At 48.8% G+C, this 18,588-nt stretch overlaps 5 protein-coding genes and 1 long non-coding RNA gene across 7 annotated transcripts; 2 read left to right on the top strand and 4 right to left on the bottom strand.

The window, feature by feature from the left end:
• Nucleotides 1–42: 42 nt before the first annotated feature.
• LOC117187154 lies at nucleotides 43–373 on the bottom strand. Its single transcript, XR_004471915.1, has 2 exons — nucleotides 255–373; nucleotides 43–192 (listed from the first exon to the last, which is right to left on the bottom strand). It is a non-coding gene; the product is annotated as an uncharacterized LOC117187154 (long non-coding RNA).
• Nucleotides 374–661: 288 nt separating this feature from the next.
• On the top strand, nucleotides 662–2,311 carry LOC108156977 (retinol-binding protein pinta). Its single transcript, XM_017288769.2, has 3 exons — nucleotides 662–1,420; nucleotides 1,488–1,717; nucleotides 1,776–2,311. The coding sequence occupies exons 1-3, from the start codon at nucleotides 1,025–1,027 to the stop codon at nucleotides 1,972–1,974; spliced, it is 825 nt and encodes a 274-aa protein (XP_017144258.1). The 5' UTR covers nucleotides 662–1,024; the 3' UTR covers nucleotides 1,975–2,311.
• Nucleotides 2,258–4,276, bottom strand: LOC108156978 (MOB kinase activator-like 1). Its single transcript, XM_017288770.2, has 3 exons — nucleotides 3,843–4,276; nucleotides 3,465–3,631; nucleotides 2,258–3,391 (listed from the first exon to the last, which is right to left on the bottom strand). The coding sequence occupies exons 1-3, from the start codon at nucleotides 3,860–3,862 to the stop codon at nucleotides 2,913–2,915; spliced, it is 666 nt and encodes a 221-aa protein (XP_017144259.1). The 5' UTR covers nucleotides 3,863–4,276; the 3' UTR covers nucleotides 2,258–2,912.
• Nucleotides 4,277–4,790: 514 nt separating this feature from the next.
• LOC117187411 (integrator complex subunit 7-like) lies at nucleotides 4,791–8,091 on the bottom strand. The gene is made up of 2 exons (XM_033390036.1): nucleotides 6,475–8,091; nucleotides 4,791–6,422 (listed from the first exon to the last, which is right to left on the bottom strand). The coding sequence occupies exons 1-2, from the start codon at nucleotides 7,936–7,938 to the stop codon at nucleotides 4,884–4,886; spliced, it is 3,003 nt and encodes a 1,000-aa protein (XP_033245927.1). The 5' UTR covers nucleotides 7,939–8,091; the 3' UTR covers nucleotides 4,791–4,883.
• Nucleotides 8,092–8,412: 321 nt separating this feature from the next.
• LOC108155730 (nucleolar protein 56) lies at nucleotides 8,413–10,423 on the top strand. The gene is made up of 3 exons (XM_017286739.2): nucleotides 8,413–8,522; nucleotides 8,704–9,106; nucleotides 9,169–10,423. Exons 1-3 carry the CDS (start codon nucleotides 8,520–8,522, stop codon nucleotides 10,272–10,274), a joined length of 1,512 nt encoding a protein of 503 aa, XP_017142228.1. The 5' UTR covers nucleotides 8,413–8,519; the 3' UTR covers nucleotides 10,275–10,423.
• Nucleotides 10,424–10,724: 301 nt separating this feature from the next.
• Nucleotides 10,725–18,448, bottom strand: LOC108155727 (clathrin interactor 1). Of its 2 annotated transcripts, none has more exons than XM_017286736.2 (6): nucleotides 18,069–18,426; nucleotides 16,926–17,127; nucleotides 16,490–16,862; nucleotides 16,340–16,433; nucleotides 15,494–16,275; nucleotides 10,725–11,713 (listed from the first exon to the last, which is right to left on the bottom strand). In XM_017286736.2, the coding sequence occupies exons 1-6, from the start codon at nucleotides 18,119–18,121 to the stop codon at nucleotides 11,196–11,198; spliced, it is 2,022 nt and encodes a 673-aa protein (XP_017142225.1). In that variant the 5' UTR covers nucleotides 18,122–18,426; the 3' UTR covers nucleotides 10,725–11,195. The 2 variants fall into 2 exon arrangements, with proteins under 2 accessions (XP_017142225.1, XP_017142224.1); XM_017286735.2 differs by lacking the exon at nucleotides 10,725–11,713 and adding an exon at nucleotides 12,241–15,225 and having other exon boundaries at nucleotides 18,069–18,448.
• Nucleotides 18,449–18,588: the final 140 nt, after the last annotated feature.

The following is an 18,588-nucleotide window of genomic DNA, read 5'->3' as shown; positions in this document are numbered from 1 at the left end:
GTTTCAATCGACTATACACAAAAGATAATTCAAAGCAAAGGATTATAAGCTCATTCAGTTGACTTTATTTGCATATTTATGAGTAGAATTGATTGGGGAACAGCAGTGGCAGTAAAAATACAAAGGTGCGATGCTTTTGGTCTGTTGACGGCTCCGGGACAACAATTGGACGAACACTGCCAGGCTGAGAAGCTGTGGAATGATAAACATTAATAATCCATAGCTTAAGGATACGTTTTACTCTTTGAACTAACCCTCAATGAGGTCGTCACTTAGAACCCCAGGCTTTGCACACACAATTGCAAAGAGGGCCACACAAACCAGAAGCACACGAAGAAACATGATGATAGTAGCTGCAGAAGAATTGCTGAACTGCTGTCAACTCGGTTATGCTGGGCTTATATATCTCTAACAACTAATGGTCTAATGACATGCAAATGGACAAAAAGTGGAGTCGACTCCAATAGCTCATCAATTAGCTAGAGCTTATCGTGGAGTGTTTCGAAAGCCTTGATCTACATTCGTGTCAATCATCTGTCATCTGCCTTTTGACATGTTTTCGATAGGACTGTTCCACATGGAAGAATTTTCTTTTATATTTAATGTTTCTATTGTATTTATTGCTTAAACTGTTATTTAATTTTGGCGCTCAGCCAACAACCCGATTATCAATTAGCAGCAGTTGCGGGGCAATCGAACTTCTCCCATCTCCAACTGCTTTCGCTGATATCGTTATCGAAGCTCGTTAAGCTCATGAAAATACTGCAAAATTAGCAAATTCAAAAATAGTCTGCAGTGCGCGTAATCCAATTGCGCCAGCGAAGCAAAGACTTGCAAGCTTTTAAGTGGATAACAACGTATGTTATATTTATAGCATTCGCCAGCACGAATCGCTGAGTCGGCGTTTTGACAGTAACGCAGTCGCCAAAAAGCTTAGATAGATTACGTTGTCGTGGAAGCGCATCGCGCTCAATTTGTTTATAAACAACTGCTCAGTTAATTGCAATTGGAAACTCCGACCGCCATGTGGTCGCGCAGCAGCAGTGCAAGGCGGCAAGTCACCGCCATAGACAGTGATCCCGAGAAGGTATTGAGGCAGGTGCAGGAGCTGAACGACTGGCTAGACGCCAATCCCCAGATCAACGGATGCAAGACGTTCGAGAATTTGCATTTTTTTCTGCGCACCTCCAAATTTGATGTGGAACGCACCAAGAAGAAGCTAAAGACATTCTATCAGATGCGTGCTGAGCGAACCGAATGGTTCGATAATCGCGATCCCAACTTACCCGAAATCCAGGAGCTGCTGGAACTGGGCGTTTTTCTTCCCGTTGGCCCGGACTCAGACAATGGTTGTATGGTTGTGGTCATTCGGACGGCGGCCCATGATCCCAAGAAACACACACAGAACAACGTCTTCAAAGTGAGTCATAGAGAACGTGCCAAAATGGGGCTATAGACTTTCGACCTTTGCTTTATTTTTTATGTAGACCAGTAAAATGATATTGGACTTGCTGTTGAAGCTCGATCCGGAGAGCTGTGCTAAGGGCATGGTTGCCATACTGGATATGCAGGGAGTTCAATTGGGTCATGCCCTGCAACTGAATCCAAAGCTCATTAAACGATCGGTGGAGAGCTGGACAGCCTATCCTTGCCAGCCCAAGCTATTGGAGTTTACTAACGCTCCGCGTCATGTCAACATCTTTCTGAACACTTTCCGGTGCTTTTGTCTGTTGGCATACATATGCATTCGATGGTTAATTTGAGTGATCTTCCAGGATCTTCATGACACCCAAGATACGATCCCGAGTGATGGTCCGCCGCGAGGGAACCTCTGTGAACAGTGCGCACTTGCCAAAGGAACTGGGTGGGCAGGGCCCGAGCTACGCCGAACTCGCCATCAAATGGAAACGGTTGCTGGAGGAGAATTCCGATTTCTATGTGGAACAAGACAAATATAAAAGCAAGCTCAAGTAATATAGGTTAGCAGGCGGCGGCGGCAAAGATAAGGCGGCGATTAGCCAAGTGCTATAGATTAGGGCGACTCATTGTCGATGCGTAAATTCTCATTGGCGCATACCTTTGTCGCCTGCAGTTGTATATTGCTTAATTCCATACAAAGATCTAATAAGTTGTACATACTCTTGTATACTTTTCATTTTCATCACGCTTATCTATATATAAGCTAATCAATTGTTTTTGTTTTTTTTTTTGTTAATGGGAGTCAATGTACGATACAAAATTGATCCAGAGCATGGGCTGTATTCATAATATTCTCTTTATTAGTATAAAACGTATCAAAAATTTTTATCAAGTCTACAATTATTATCATTTATTGGGTGCTGTCGAGCGTCGCCTCACATTGCTGGGGTTTTGCCTTACAAACAGTCGTTCCATCAGTTGCACGACACCAAGCTATACATATGCGATAGTTTAATAGTAATAAATACATACATACATTTGGGGGAAAAACGATAAACGCATTGTTTTGTGAACATAATATTGTTTGTTTTCCATAAGCGGGGGTGTGTGTGTGTGTGTGCGCGGGTTATAGAAGGCGTGCTGCTGTTTTCTGGTTTTCTCTTTTACATACACATATATATAAATATGCTATATATCTCTTAAAGTTACGAGTCACATATAAAAATATAGTAGTTGCTCATCATGATCATCATCAGCATTATTAGCCCGCTATAGTTAGTGTGTTGTATGTTTTGTTTTTAGTGGGACCACACGAAGCACTGAACGAAACTTAAGAGCTATGTATAAACGAGGAAAGGAAAGGAAAGGCGGTAACTAACTAAAGCGTAATACACAAGTCTACCAGAGCGCTCCCATCACAAGTCCAATTGCATGCCGTTGCTGATGCCAATGCCGACACTGCCGCCACCAGTGTCCGCCACTTGCAGTGATTCCTATATCTGCCGCTCGTCCTTTGCCGTCAGCTTGTCGATGAGCTCCTGCAGCGGGGCCAGCTCGCGCCGCTCGATCAGATTGAACTCTTGCACAAAGAATATAAAATGCTTAAAGGACGTGTTCAGATGGGCCTCCTCGCCCAGCGTCACCACCTCCGAGAAGTGCTGATGGTAAATGTGGGCATAGACCCTGAACAAACGCTTCAGTATGGTCTTGGCGGAGGTGAGAAAGTTCTTTGGAAACGGCACACCAATTTTCGATGGAAACAGCGTCTCATCGTCCAGCTGATCCTGCACCCAAGTCATCAGATAATCAATGTACTTGGGGGCGCTGCACTTGATGGGCTTCTTCACGGTCAAACCGTCAGCCCAGTGGTATTCATATTTCGGACCAGCCGACATAATGCCACAGCTCTCCTCCGTACAGAACTCTGTGATCGTGCCGTACAGCATGTTTATCTGATTGAAGAAGTCCACAGCTAATGATCGAAGGGAGAAAAAACAGATGTACATATACAAAAACACATGATTAATGGAAAACTAATTACTCACTGTTAACGGCCACCCATTCGTTGAGATCCTCGCCGTCGGGCAGAGCCACTGCATTGCGTAGATTTCCAGATCCCAGAGTGGCGGCGGCATGCTTCATAAGATCATATTGATGCGTGCCTTCCGGTATGTTCTTCTTTGGCTTGAAGGTTTTGCTCGAACGCGAACCGCTGCAATATAAAAGCCGATTAGTATTGGCCCCATCAACCCCAAGTAGCTGCCCTGCCAAATGGGTGGAGGTGGGGAGACAAAGGCTCGGCTCCCACATCACAGAGACGGCGAACAAAGCACTCAATGGGGTGGTAGCCGAAGCTTTCTTTGTTGCAACCCGGGCCCTTTGCGGTTTCGGCTGCACTCGAGAACCTTTTTCCATGAACTTACAACAAAAAGTCCATTGCCATGCAGTTTCTGTAACCTCTGGGGTCTGTTTTGACTTTCACTCGAGCCCACCAAATTCGTCTGCTGCGAAGCCTGTTCCGGCAAAGGCCGCACCGTTCTCAAGGAATTTATGTGACGTGTCAGTAACTTTTCTCTTGAATATTCACACAATTGATTCAAAATAATAATCTACAGAAATTGCTGGCAATTGTGGCAGGTTTTGTGGGCAGGCGATGGAAAATATGTTTCTGTTCGGATACTGGGGTATCTGATGTCGACAATTGGGGCGAGCACAGCTGATGGCTTGAATTCTAGGAGGTGTATATTGCAACTAATTAGTTTTGTTGTGTTTATAAACGCAAAAATTGTTATAAATAAAAATAAAATTGGTTTCACACACACTGCAGTGCTCTTGTATTCAGTGTGACCGCTCGATAAAATATACGGTCCGACCCCCAGAAATATACCATCTTATATACAAAAAATACCGTAAATATACTGACATTTGTCAGTTATATTATACATATTCCTCGATTTTGATAATCCGTTGAATATTACTAGCTATCTAGGTCTCTCAGCCCTGCCCACATAATTTTATATAATTAATTAATCTATTTTCTACTTGACTGGCTTATTTTAAATACTTGACTTTGATTTTGTTGCCCCAATTTTGGTTCCTCAACAATAACATAGCGTCTCGTAAGGTGAAAAATCGAACTTAGCCCACTTAAAACCCCTTTGTTTAAACTGGATAACAACTTTAGTTAAACCGCCGAAAATAATACCAATTATAATAATAATAATAATTACTCTTGTAGGTCCGCCCTATCATTTATCTTTGGATGCAAAAAAAAACCGCACAATATCTTTCCCCTAAACAGCACTTGCTTTGGTTATTTTAAAAGTTGCGCGCCAAGCGAGGTCTGTCGGAGAAAGCATTTTTTTAATAAATACTTTGATAATTATTTTAAATCTGAAAGAGCATTTAAAGCATTAAGCTTTTAATTATAACAAACATTTTAACCAAAGTTTACATATGTACATCTAAAACCTTCTCGCCGCACCTACTGCCTGAGAAGTGCTGGGCGTTGGTGCTGTAGGTTTTGAGGGATCCTCCAGGACACGTACCATCATGGAAGATTTGGGGCCAGTGCACCAAATAGTGCCGTGCTCATCGACAACGAACGTTTCCAGCGTCACCTGGAAGTGACCACCGCTCGATATGGGCAGTAGAAAGCTGCCGGAGAGAAAGTCGCGTTGCGGCTTGACGATCTGGTTCAGGGTGACGGTGTCACTGGTGCCGGTCTTCTGCAGCTCGCTACCGCAACGTGGTGGCGGCGTTACCAGCTGGGACGTAAGGCTCAACTGCACGGACTCCACACGCCGGAAGTGCTTGACCTGTTTGGAGCCAGCCTGTTGCAGGACTCCCTCGACCTTAATCACCAGATTACTGCCCGACTGAACGTTGACGGGTTCGGTGGCACTACGTGGCTGTGGGCTAACCGACAGCTTTATCTGCGTAGACTGGAGAATCTGGAAGAAATAGCGCGGCAGGCAGAGCGGTGTTTTGGTAATTATCTCGATTTGAGCAACAATTACGTCCAGATGGCGGTTGCTGATGGTCTTGGCGTTGGGCAACTCCTCGGGAAGGTTCTTATGCATCAGCTCCATGCGCCTGCAGCTGGCGGCAAAGAATCGGGTCTCCGGGTGCTCGCCGGTGGTCAGGAAGACTGGTGGCTCTGGTGGCGTGGCGTAACAAATTGACTCGATGATGTGGGCAAGGAGCCCACACTGAAACTCGGCAACCTCCAAGAACTCCAGCGTTACGTTGTCCGCATCAAAAGACGACTTATAGAGACGGGCATGCGTCTCCTCGCAGGCCTTCAAGGACTTGACCAACTTTCGCAGCTGATTTGTGACGTGTCCAAACTTTTGCAAATAGTCCCTCGAGTTCTGGGCCAAGCTGCCAGCGATTGCCGGCGGTGGTACAATGACCTGGGCATTCTTTACGGTCACCACCAAGTGCAGGGTCTGCAGGAACTGGGCTCGGATCTTGAGGTACTCCTGCGGAAAGGAGATCGCATACTGGATCGAGGAGCAGGCTCGCATACTGACTCGCGCCATCTGGTAGAGGTTGCAGGCTGCCTCCAGCCGTTTCATCAGCGGTATCAACGGCTCTGGCGCCGCCGTCGGAGCATAGTTGTCCCTCATGTGGGCGTAATCCAGGCCATAATTTAGAATACACTCTGCCTGCGAGATCTGCGAGAGCGTGACGAGGAAGTAGTGCATTTGGTCGTTTATCACGATCTCTGAAATGCTCGTGTAAATGTGCGCGGCCACATAGTGATGCCCATAACGACTCGCGCTTCGTGCAATCTTGTACAATGTCCAGCAATTGAGTTTATCCAGGCACTTCTCGAAGCATTGCACCACCTTCAGGGGCAGATAGCACCCCATTGTGGTCTGAAATACCAGGACACTGAGGATTTCAATCGTGCGCAAGTGTTGCTCAGCATCCTCCGAGTCGATCAGCTTGTTCAGTTTGTGCAAAATAATCGGCATTCTGGCTAGCATGGGATTAACCTAAAAGTGGATAGAATTAGTGAATGCTCCTCATACATTTCCTGCATTCTACCTTTGGTGGCGACGGTTCGTCGGTGTCCATGGCATTGTCGTCACCTTCCTCCAGTCCCTCGGATGTTGTGAATGCATATTTACGGAGCTGGAAATGCTCGCAGAGACGCACCAGAGCCTCGCATATGAGCTCCGCATTGGCTTGGGGATAGACGACATTGTCACCCAGGGTATTGCTGACTATCTCAATGAATGTCGCTCCAAATTCGGCATTCGCCTGGCTAATCCTTATGCCATATGCCAGCACACGTCGCAAGTGACGTAGACAGTCGGCTCTCCTGGCCGTGCACAGGAGCAGGCCTTCGATGTGAAGACTTACAGTATGCAGAATATCATCCACTTGGCTCTCCTGCGCAGTGCCGAACGCCGCCAGAACGGAGAGGACCGCCATAGCCTGAGTGGCCGTCGTATAGTCGTCCAGCTTGCTCATGCTCTGGATGCAGATTCGGAGCAGGGCGACCCGATGCTCCCGCAGCAGCTGTTGGCACGTGAGCGGACACTCGCTCAACTTGACGAGAATCGAAAGGAAAAGAAACTGCTCGTGCGAACTGATGCAGGTCTCGAACTTACTAATCAGAGCCTTAAGGACAGGCTTGGGCCAAGCGTGGACACTCTTCTTGCCGGCTAGTTCGTTGAAGGAGCGCAGCACCTGGATGCGAACTAGCGTCCGCAAATCTTGCATAAAGTCCAGCAGCACCTCGAGCTGCCCGGGAACGCCCACCAAGGTGCGGGAGGATAATTGTGTGAGGGTATCGATGATGGCCACCACAAAACTCTGCGCGGGATACTTGGGCAGCAGATCCATGCAGAGTTTGTTGACCAGTGCGGCGGTATTGGCATCGTGATGCATGTGCCGCAGCACTGGGATGAGCAACAGCTTCATGGGCACTGGCACCTGCAGTGACTCGATCATGTCCGATATCTTGGCGCACATGCTGATGGCGAAGGAGCTGGACTGGGCGGCAAAGCAGCTGCTGGCATAGATGGCAGCCTCCACTTCCACGGTGTCGTGGCTGTCAAGGGCACGACGTATAGCATGGTGCACTTGTTGCTTCTCGGGGATCACGCGGGAGACGGCGCCCAGGGTGCGCAAGAGCAGGGCGCGTGCCACAGGATCGTTCGAGTGCATCACCATAAAGATGCGGCGCACAAAGTTGTCGATGTTGAGGATCTTGTCCAGGTGGTTTTCGCTCTGCTGGCAGACACGGAGTATCCAGAATCGCAATAGATTCGAGCCACTCACAAAGAACTCCGCCAGCTTGATGAACGACGAGTTGATCAGAATGGGAAATGGATACTTCTCGAAGAGACGAGGGAACCGCACAATGGACTCGCATTGGATTCCCTGCTTAGAGCTCCGGAGGCCCTTGTCGAGCTCCATGAGCACGGCATTGGGATCCTGCTCGTTCTCGTTGAGGAAATATTCGTTGAAAGAGCTAACGCGGGTGGTACTAAAGTGCGACATCTGTGCAACTACTTGCAGTCACTTATAAGCTATTTATTATTAATTATAAGTAATATTTAAATTTTTTCAAACACAAACAAACCGGCAGAGAATCAGTGTGATCGCGGATTTATCGTTAAAACATACCGTCCGACCCTCAGAAATATACCGAAACATACCGTCTCATTTAAAAAATATATCGTAAATATACTAGCGAATTCAAGTTCTATTGTACATATTCCTCCGTTTTTATCTTCCGTGGAATATTCTCAGCTATATAGAACATTTAGCCATGCCCACATAGTTTTATCCGATTAATGAATCAATTTCTACTTAACTGACTTATTTTTAATACTTGCTTTTATTGGATTTCTATAAAACGTTGAAAATGAAATAGTGAGAGTTGTATTTTCCTCAATAAATATATCACCCAAAAATATATCATTAAATAAAAATATATCGGTACATTGATATCGATATATACCGCATTTCGAACGTGTGTACACACTGATATTTCAAAGCACGTGGAAAAACAACTGTAGGAGCATCTTGCGTGGATAATTTTAATTTCAACTTAAAGAAGGCATATTTACGGCCTAAATATGGTAAATATGCAACTCTTAATCGTTCATAATCAATAGTGTAATGAAAGATGTGCAAAAGTGATGAAACCAGACAAATAGAACTAACCTAAAGACAAGCATCGAGTGGAGCACCCCCAAAACACATGTGCTGCCACCGCCAGCCCATCAAAATTGATTATATGTCCCATTTTCCCCCTTCCAGTCGATCCTGTATGTTCTGTACGAACATGCAGCAGGCTTCTCGGTCTTCTCCGTCAAGGAGTTTGAGGAGGTCTCCATGTTCCTTCCCCAGGTGGAGTCCTCCGTCACGGACTTCGCCAAGTTCAATTCGATTGTGAAATTGGCTGGCTTTGCTCCCTTCAAAACGGCCATTGCCGCCTTGGAGAATATCAATGCCATTTCCGAGGGCATTGTGCCCCAGGACTTGCTGCATTTCCTTGATGACTTCTTCGCCAAGCTGAAGAAGAAGAAGTGCACGCTCGGCATAGCCGATGCGAAGCTGGGAGCTGCCATCACCGAAGCAATTGGTGTGCAGTGCAGCCAAGTTGGTGTCGTGCCTGAGATCCTGCGTGGTGTGCGCTTCCACTTTGCCAAGCTGGTCAAAGGTATAAATTCAAGATCTAATAAAAGCTATCCTTGTGCCTAACTCTTCCTCAACCTCCCGCAGGATTCACCGAACAGTCTGCTGGTGTTGCACAGCTGGGTCTGGGCCACAGCTACTCGCGTGCCAAGGTCAAGTTTAACGTCCATCGTTCCGACAACATGATCATTCAGTCGATTGCCTTGCTGGATCAGTTGGACAAGGATGTGAACACGTTCTCTATGCGGATACGCGAGTGGTACTCCTACCACTTCCCAGAACTGGTCAAAATTGTTCCCGACAACTACATGTTCGCCAAGGCCGCCAAATTCATTAAGGATCGCAAGAACTTGACCCAAGACCTGCTTGAGGACCTTGAGAAGATTGTTATGGACTCGGCCAAGGCCCAGGCCATCATTGATGCCGCAAAGATGTCCATGGGCATGGACATCTCCATTGTGGATCTGATGAACATTGAGCTGTTCGCAGAGCGCGTTGTCAAGCTTTCCGAATACCGCAAGAAGCTGTCCACCTATTTGCACAACAAAATGAACCTGGTAGCACCCAATCTGCAGTCCCTGATTGGTGATCAGGTCGGTGCTCGCCTCATCTCGCATGCCGGCAGTCTGACCAATTTGGCCAAATACCCTGCATCGACAGTACAAATTCTGGGCGCTGAGAAGGCGCTCTTCCGCGCCCTCAAGACCCGCTCCAATACCCCCAAGTACGGTTTGATCTATCACTCGTCGTTCATTGGACGGGCTGGCCTCAAGAACAAGGGACGCATTTCGCGTTTCCTGGCCAACAAATGCTCGATTGCATCCCGTATTGATTGCTTCCTGGATCAGCCGACCAGCGTGTTTGGCGAGTCACTGAAACAGCAGGTCGAAGATAGGCTCAAGTTCTACGAGTCGGGCGATGTGCCGCGCAAAAATATCGAAGTCATGAAGGAGGCCATCGAGGCGGCTGGCCAGGAAGCGGGCGCCAACGGGACAGCGGCTCCCCAGTCCGAGAAAAAGAAGAACAAGAAGAAGAAGCGCGGAGCTGGCGAGGACGAGACCGAGGCGAATGGCTTCAGCAATGGCAATGGAGCCGCCGCCGAGGCAGCCGACAATGGCAATGGTAATGATGACGGTGAGCCCAAGAAGAAGAAGAAAAAGAAGAACAAAAACAAGGAAGCCGTGGAGGCGTAATGACCACACCCCCACCTTAACATTCAGCTTAGTTTTAGGTTCCCAATATGGTTTTACTTTATACACAATTTTCTTCTGTATTTTCATTTAGTTGGCACTTCAATTTCAATAAACAATTACTCAGGGTATTCCCTCAGAAAAAAACCTTTGTTTTTGGATTCCTGGGACCGAGCCTCAGTCGGTCCCAGTCTCGAGTTGAACAGGACACGACATGTGTTTTGTTTTTGGATATTCGGGGATTCTGATTGCACTGGATTATGCATTTGGCTGGCGTTAAATCTCCAAGCAATGAAAGAAATAGGAGCACTTTAGTACGACATGGAATAGTAAACGGAACGAGCACCTGGAATATATGCATTTAGTGGACTGTTGTTTTCAATTTTTTTATATTTCATAATTTGTTTTACATACAATTTTTATATACAGACACATCGTAACATTAACTATTGCTAAACATTGTTTGATTTCATTATTGATAGTATTTTTTTGTTTAACAATTTCAATGATGGATTGGATCGATCGGCCGTCCGTCCAAGAGTGTTGTGCTAACATATCCATTTGGTACAACCATTTATATTTCGTTTCCTTTCTGTATTACTTATTGCATTTCATGACAACATTCATTCAAAAATTCCGAGTGGACACATGGGACGGATGCAGAATTCATATGTGATCGTGATCGTAGGGTTAGTATCGTAAGGAAGGAAGTAGAGGGCAGGGCAAAGACTGGAACTGCCATTTGTTTAACAATCAATCTAGAAACAAGCACTGACGCTCCTTAAACTTTATACATCCAGGGACCGGGATAGATAGAAGACACAAGTGACTCGTGCAGCGTGGAAATGTGCGGAAAGTGCGTGGAAAGTGCGGAAGGAAGGTTCTGGGTGTATAGGGGGGAATAGTTAATTAAGCTAAACAATATCATTGAAACAAATCAAAAGCCGACGCGCTGCCATTGTTGTTAATATTATTATTATTATTATTGCTGTGGTTCTGTGACGGCTGCTGCTGGAACGCTCCGAAGTTGGCAAATGCTGCTTGGTTCTGTGGAATGTTTGACTGTGGCTGCTGCGCCCCGAACAGATTGGGACTGGTCAGGGGCGAGAGGCCAGTAAAACCGCCGCCCCCGGTCGTTTGGATATTCAACGGCACCTGGGTCTTGGCCGGACTCTGTGTCTTTAATGCATTCATCGAAAGAGCGGGCGCATTGGATTTGCCCGCTTTGCTCATCAGAAGATTGTCCAGATCAATGTTGAGGTTCCCGGCCTTCAGATTGCCCGACCAGGTGGCACCCACATTGGCTGCCTGGGCGGCGGCACTGGCCGCCGCTGTGGCAGCGCCCCCAGCTCCTCCGTTTGTGGTCTTATTATTGTTGGATATGGACATGGGCTGCAGCAGATTATTGCCCGTGACGGCGGCAATGGGCGGCAACATATTGTCTGAAAAGAGCGGATGGAATATAGTCAAATGTTATAGTGTTTGCCTCATAGAATGGATATAGGTTTTACAAAAGAAGCTTGTGTGTATGTGTGGCTGTGGCTGTGACTGTGACTGTGGCGTCGAATAGACTTTTGTGCGACTACTGGGTGATGTGATCTACTACTGGAAGCATTGATGAGCACAGGCGCAGCAAAAACAAGTTGTCGCGTGCAAATTACATAAACAAAAGATACGAATACGATAGATAGTTCGTATCTTGGTTACAGGTAGAGTAGTACAGTTGCTGCTGCTGCTGTTGCTCTAGATTGATTGTTTTGTTCTGTTTTATCGTTTACCTAGTGCATCCGCGGCTGCGGCTGCGGCTGCGACACAATGCCCGGAATATTGAGAAATGCTTTTCGCAATCGATCGCAATTGAAGGAATGTAGTATGTTTTTTGGTAACGAACGAAATCATATCCGATTTGTGTGTTTATGCATATATGCAGTGTGGGAGGAAAGAAAACAAATAAATAAAAGAACATACATAGTTGAAATGAAATCAATCTGTTGATCTGTATATAGTACCTGCTTTAGTACAATGGCTTTAGTTTTTTGGCAAGCTTCGGAATACATAAAGACAGTTCCAAGAGTTACACATATGCTATTTATATCAGCTTAATACTACAAATTATGAAATGTTAAGGACAGCATGTTTCTGGGAGGAATTCATATGTATATCTTAAGATCCTAAGATGCCTGCTCCATGGCCGCTGTGTCGAAGAGCTTGTAGCATGTGCTCAGTATTTGCTGGGCCAGGTCGCGGCACTCCTCCGAGGTCTCGCCGCCGACCAAGGGAAAGCGTACGAAGTCCTCCAGCCAGCGCTCGAGCTCAATCAGCGATTCGGCAAAGTGCTGGGTCAGCACCTGGCCGGGGGTGGTGACCAGAGCAATACCAATCAGCTGCAGCGTGGCCGCTCGAACGCGGGCCTCGGCATTGAAGCGCACAAAGGCGCACAGATCGAAGATCTCGCCGGTCATCATCGGCAGCAGCGTACAGTTCTGCGAGCACATCACCAGCACGGACAGCGTGTGCAACAGATTGACCAGCAGCTGGGTATCAATGTTGTGCGCAATATCCTCGTACTTCACGTACAGCATCTGGCGGGTGCGCTGGCCACGCACCAGGCTGAAGAAGAACGTTCCGGCCACGGGATGGTAAGGGTTCGTCCGCTCCTGCTGCTGTCCCACTAGGGTCTTGGGTTTGCTGAAATACCGCCTCGTCTTTGCCCGCAGGCGCTCGCGTATGATCCGCTGGGCGGCAGCCAGACGCACCGCTGGACTGTCTTCCTCGTGTTGCAGTTGAAACTTGCGCGGCTGCTTGGCAGCCGGCGATACAATGTCCAACGATACACTCTCATCTGTTTGGTGATTGTCGCCTGAAATTTCCTTGGCCGCTGCTGCCAATACCTGGAGGATCAGGATGCGCACGTTGGCCGCATAGCAGGAGTTGTCAGTGTGAAACTGTCGGCACAAGTACTCCGCGCAGGGGCCGGGATGGGCGACACAGATGGCCACGCAGCAGTTGAACTGCGTGCGCTCAAAGTCCTCGAAATAGAACTGCATTTCCAGGGTGATAAACAGCCGAATGAGGTCCAGGGCCAGTTTGGCATCGTGCCTGGCCAGCTGGCCGCGGATGAGCTGTTCGGCTGTGCCCAGAGCTCCTTCAAAGACCTGATAGTTCTCGCACCTGGAGCGAAGGAGCTGCAGCAGGTCCAGCAGGAACTTGGGTCGCTGCTCGATGGTGGCGGAGATGTCATTCGACATGTCGTACGGTTTCAGATCGTCATCGTCGTCCGAGTCCAATGGCGGCTCATCATCCGAGTCCAACTGCATTTTGAGATTCTCTTTTATCACCGACGGCTTGTCCTTCGGCTCTATTGGGATCTGAACGGTTCTTTCTTCCTCTAGACTGCCCATGAATTGCCGTAGATGTGATTCCAATTGCTTGACATGCTCTGGACTGGGTCTTTCGTCCAACTCCGTCTTGCGGGGGCACTCGAACAGAGCCAACTCATCGAACTCCTCGAAAATGTGCCATTGGGGCGTCTCCCGCATGAAATCGTAGTTGAAGCGCAGGCGATCCTCGTCCTTGCAATCAGGCTGCTCCATAAAGTTGAACAGCAGCTCCACTGTCTTCATTCCCACGTGCCGCTGCAGGGCATCCGGCGACTCCAGATGATGGCTCAGGCCGTCGTGCAGCTGCCGCTTGCTGTCCAGACCCACCTCCAGTCCCTTGCACAGGCACTTCCCGGAGAGGACTAGCAGCTTGGATATGGCCAAGTGCTCCTGGCCGCTCAGCTTCTGCAGGGAGATGCGCTTCGACCAGATCCCAAGCAGCTGATTGAAGAGCACCTGCAGCTCGGCGGGAGCCACGGCGTGCAGGTAGGACACCAGTGGGAAGAGCTGTTTGTTTTCGCTGGGCGTCCGCTGGAGGGGCAGCTTCTGCAGCAGGCAGTGCCTCCAGTGGGGGGCAACATCCAGGGCAGCCGGTCCGAGCAGCACATACAGATTGAGTTGGGCCGAAAGGGCAGACTGAGCCACCTTTAGGCAGGCTGCAGGCTCCAGCTCAAGCAGGATGGACTCTACCACTCTTCGACCACTGGGGGCCACTGCATAGTCCTTCAGCACAAGCAGGAGCTCCTCCAAGGTGGCGGCATCATGGAAATGGTTGACCAGCTGCGAGAGCAGCCACGAGTACGGCGACAAGTCAAAGTATTCCGAGCTGTCCTCGCATTGCAGCACAAAGTGCAGGGACCTCAGCCACTGTCGTAGCAGCAGATGTCCATATCGCGCGGGGGCATACATCGCCGGCAGCTGGCGGCCCAAGCGGTTGGCCACCTCAGACGGCAGTCCAATGATCAGCTGAATGAACTGCCTGACCTGGGCATCGTGCTCCTCCACCAGTCTCTCGGGCATCACCTTAATAGTGCGAGCGAAGCGCTGCATCAGCACAGCCCTCTGGCGCGAGATGTGCAGCAAACTAATGGACAGCAGACCCTCATCCTGCAGCAGAGCTCCAAACAGAGAGCTGATTGTGCCCGGCAGTCTATCCAGCTGCCTGTGCAGCGTCTCAAAGGCCACCTGTGTATACGGAAAGCTGTGGTCCATCCGCAGCACATTGAGGACATCCAAATCGCGCGTGGGCTCTGGCCAGTCCGGGCTGAACAATCCAACTAGCTGGCTCAGCAGAGCCGAGTACTCGCCATTGGCCACCAGCGCAGTCCAATCGAATGCCTGACGATCGAGTCCCACCAGCAGCTCGGGCGTGGCATATCCTGGGAGGGCATTCAAGGTGTGTAGTTTCTGCAGAGTGGCAGCAACCAGGGCGGCATCTGATGTGCTCTCAACCTGCCCCAGATCATGCAGATCTTTTACAGCCCTAGTGAGGGCCTGATGCACCCACTCCGGCGGTGGGGGAAGCGGCAGCGACTGCTGGTTAGTGGCTACCAACTGCATTTCAACAGCTGCTGCTGCGAGAGAGAATGAGAGAAGAGAACGAGTGCATCCGATTGGAATATGTTGCCGTTTATGTGGAGGAGAGTGTAGTGTGTGTTTGTGTGTGTGGGGGGGGGGAGCCCGAGCTAGAGATATGGGCTCTAGTCAAGCTCCAAGGGGCGCGCCGACATGCAACGTTTCCTAAATACTCTCGTACATACTCGAATCGCCGATCCTAAGCCTAAGCCTAACTCTAGTCTAGGTCTAACTCATAATCTTAATCTAAACTACGTTAAAACTCACCCATGGGCATGCTTTGGTGTATCGACAGATCCCCCAGTCCAGCCAGAAGATCTGTGGCCGTTCCCCCTGTTGCTGCCGCTGCTGCTGGAGGCGAAGCCGCATTGAACAAGTCAAAGGAGTCGTTCGCTGGCGTCGCTGTCTTCAACAGATTGCCATCCAGCGCCGAGGTCGATGTCGTTGAGCCTTGGAATGCGGCAAAGTCGGCAAATTCATCATTGCTGGCCGCTGGGAGTATGCCCGTCGACGGCGGCTCGCTGACGGGAGCCGATGAGCTGCCCCCAAACGCAGACGCAAAATCACCAAACTCCTGTTGTCCGGCTTCCGGAGCACGCGGATTGAAGTCGTCATCGTCGTTCACAATGACAGCTGCGCTGTTCAGAGTCTTCTCTGGCGTTGTGGCACAGGTCTTGAACAGATCATCCAGCAGATCGTTATTGCTTTGTGTATTGTTGTTCTGGATATTGCTGCGGCTGCTGCTGGGTGAGCCGCCGCCCATAAGATCTAGGCTGGTGGGTGTGTCGCGGTGCGTGGGCGAGTGAATGCCAGCGGCGCTGCTCGGCGGCTGCTTGCCAAAGGTGGCTGCCGCACCCAGATCGATCTTCTTCTGCGATGGCGCCGGCTTGGCCGCACCAGATGAAGCCGATGCCGAACCCGGCTGCTTGGTCACTGGCGAGCTGACGACGGTCTTGGCTGTACGGATGTTCATGTTGAGGTTGGGCGCTTTGCTGGTCTCGGTGGCCACTTCGGCGGGACTTGCCCGATCATTGTAGCGATAGTTTCGCCTGAAAGAAGAGAACCATGGCTAGCTGCCGTCTAAATGTTTGTGAATATTGATTGAACACCTACCTGGGACTCGGGGAGTCGCTGTCAGAGCCCTCGCGCTCTCCATCGTAATGAGTATCTTCATCTTCGTACCGATCACCGGCCGACTTGTCGGAGTCTGCAACGGCGGCAATCAATATCTGTTCCATTACCCATCGATTGTGATATACTTACACCAATTGTCGCCACGATTTGTGCGCCAGTCTCCATCGTTGTAGCCCCCACTTCCGCCGCCGCCACCACCACCGCCTCCACTATAGCCGCTATATCCACTGGAGCCACGCATGCCCATGGCATCGCTGCTCATGCCGATGTACTTGTCCTTGTTCTTTTTCGCCTTTTTGCGCTCCTCGCGCAAGCGATCATCATCCTGAATGAAGTCTATAAGCTCTCGTACCTTATGCCTAACATTAATACCCTGATCTTTGCCGCCCTCGTCGGTGAAAGTGTAGTTCTCCAACGAGCGCAGATCGTAGATGTGCTCCCGCGATGATGTCACCACGCGCTCCGACCCATTGCGCACCAAATAGTTAAGCAGGAGAAGACTCTGTAATTAGGGATTTCGCATTGTAATTAGCTTAATCCAATTGGAGCACACGAACGGATTTACCTTGTAGGTTCGTCGCCAGTTTGTCTTGTTATCCTGCAGCATGCGCTTCCACAGCATAGACATGACTTCCGGGAACGTCTCGTAGGAGAAGGTGGCGTAGGCCAGCTCCTGCATGAGCGGCCCCGTGGGTCCCCAGGGATCGTCGTTGGTGGCCTCCCGCACCTTTCCCTCCGTCTCGGTGTAGTTCATCACGACATTGGTGCTGCGGGGGGCAAGCAGAGGGGCTGGTCATTGCAAAACTTAAGAAATACGATGTGCCAGCGGGGGCTTCAAGCTGTTACGATAAGCTGAAGCAAACATGGCTTCGGTATGACATTCGAAACGTGATGGGAGCGCGAGCAAGTGTTAATTGTCGCAACTGGGCCAGAGGCCCTTATCAATTTCTAGATAAGCCACAGTGTACCAGCACCGGACAGTGCTAGCAGGAAAAGTAGTAGCCCTCACAGTGCCATGCCTGCAACTTGGGTTCAATTATGTGGAACGGAAGGCAGGGGTAGGGGAAACGATCGCCACATTTGGGGGACGGAACACACACTCGTGCCACCCACAGGTGTGTGGAAAACACGCACGGGGCAGCAGCAAAAAGTAATTAATACGTTGATGGCAAAACAGAAATTTCACTGGAAAGTCAACGCAGAGGCAGACCAGACTGGAACTGGAAGTGTTAACACAGGTGGAAATACATTTCTGTTATATTTGGGCAGCGGAAGGCAAGCAAAATGTTTTCTTGATAAAGCATCACACACACACACACACACACACACACACACACACACTGCTGCTGGCCTGTGTATGGGAATGGCTTTGTGTTTATGTGGCTCCGAGTTGAGCTCATTTTGGAATTACGAACAACCTTGAAAGCAGCAACAGACACGGCCACAATCCAACACCAAAAATGCATCTTGAATGACTATTCCCCATAAATTAGGAGAACGTCTAAGCCTAATTCCCTTTCGGGCACGAAAATCAAATATTAGCACCTGTCCGCTCAAGTGTAATGGGGATGGAGTGGGGGTGGGTAAGAAAGTGTAGGGGCGTGGGAGTGTCTCCTCCATTTACTCAAAGAGAATGTTGTACACACCGTTTCATTATCTTGAGTGCATGTGTATGTACCATCATTATCACTATCTATACGCAACTTACACTTTGTCCGCCAATTCGCGCACTTTCCACATGCTTATAAATTTATCAACCATTTTGAAGCAATTTTATCCTCTGGAATTTTTCACACAATCAAACCGTACACTGGATTGGCTGCTGGCTGAAAAATTTAACTACAGCACGAACTCGAACTCGTTTTCGTTGTTGTTTTTGTGTGTGCGTCTGCTAATGAGATGTGTTTTTGCATGGAAATTCGCACTGTGATTTACTGCTGCTCTAGGTGCTGATCTTGCGCACTCCGCGTGTAGTTCTGACAAACAAAAATGTAAAATTTAAACCAAAATTAAATAAAATCACAGCAGCAAAATTTTTGGTGAGCTGTCTTTTAGGGCTGCAAAAGCATCGATGGAACTATCGATAGGTTCGATGGTTGTTTTCGACCATCGATATGCCGCTTGAGAGAATTAAATTTTAGTTTGTGCGGAGGATCATATTTTTGGACAAAATATCACAGTCCGACTCAGTAATTAATTACCAATTCTTGGAGCATCGAAGGATATAG

This window comes from Drosophila miranda, chromosome 2 (assembly GCF_003369915.1).
Source record: "Drosophila miranda strain MSH22 chromosome 2, D.miranda_PacBio2.1, whole genome shotgun sequence".
NCBI lineage: Eukaryota > Metazoa > Arthropoda > Insecta > Diptera > Drosophilidae > Drosophila > Drosophila miranda.
This window is presented reverse-complemented; position numbering and strand designations above follow the sequence as displayed.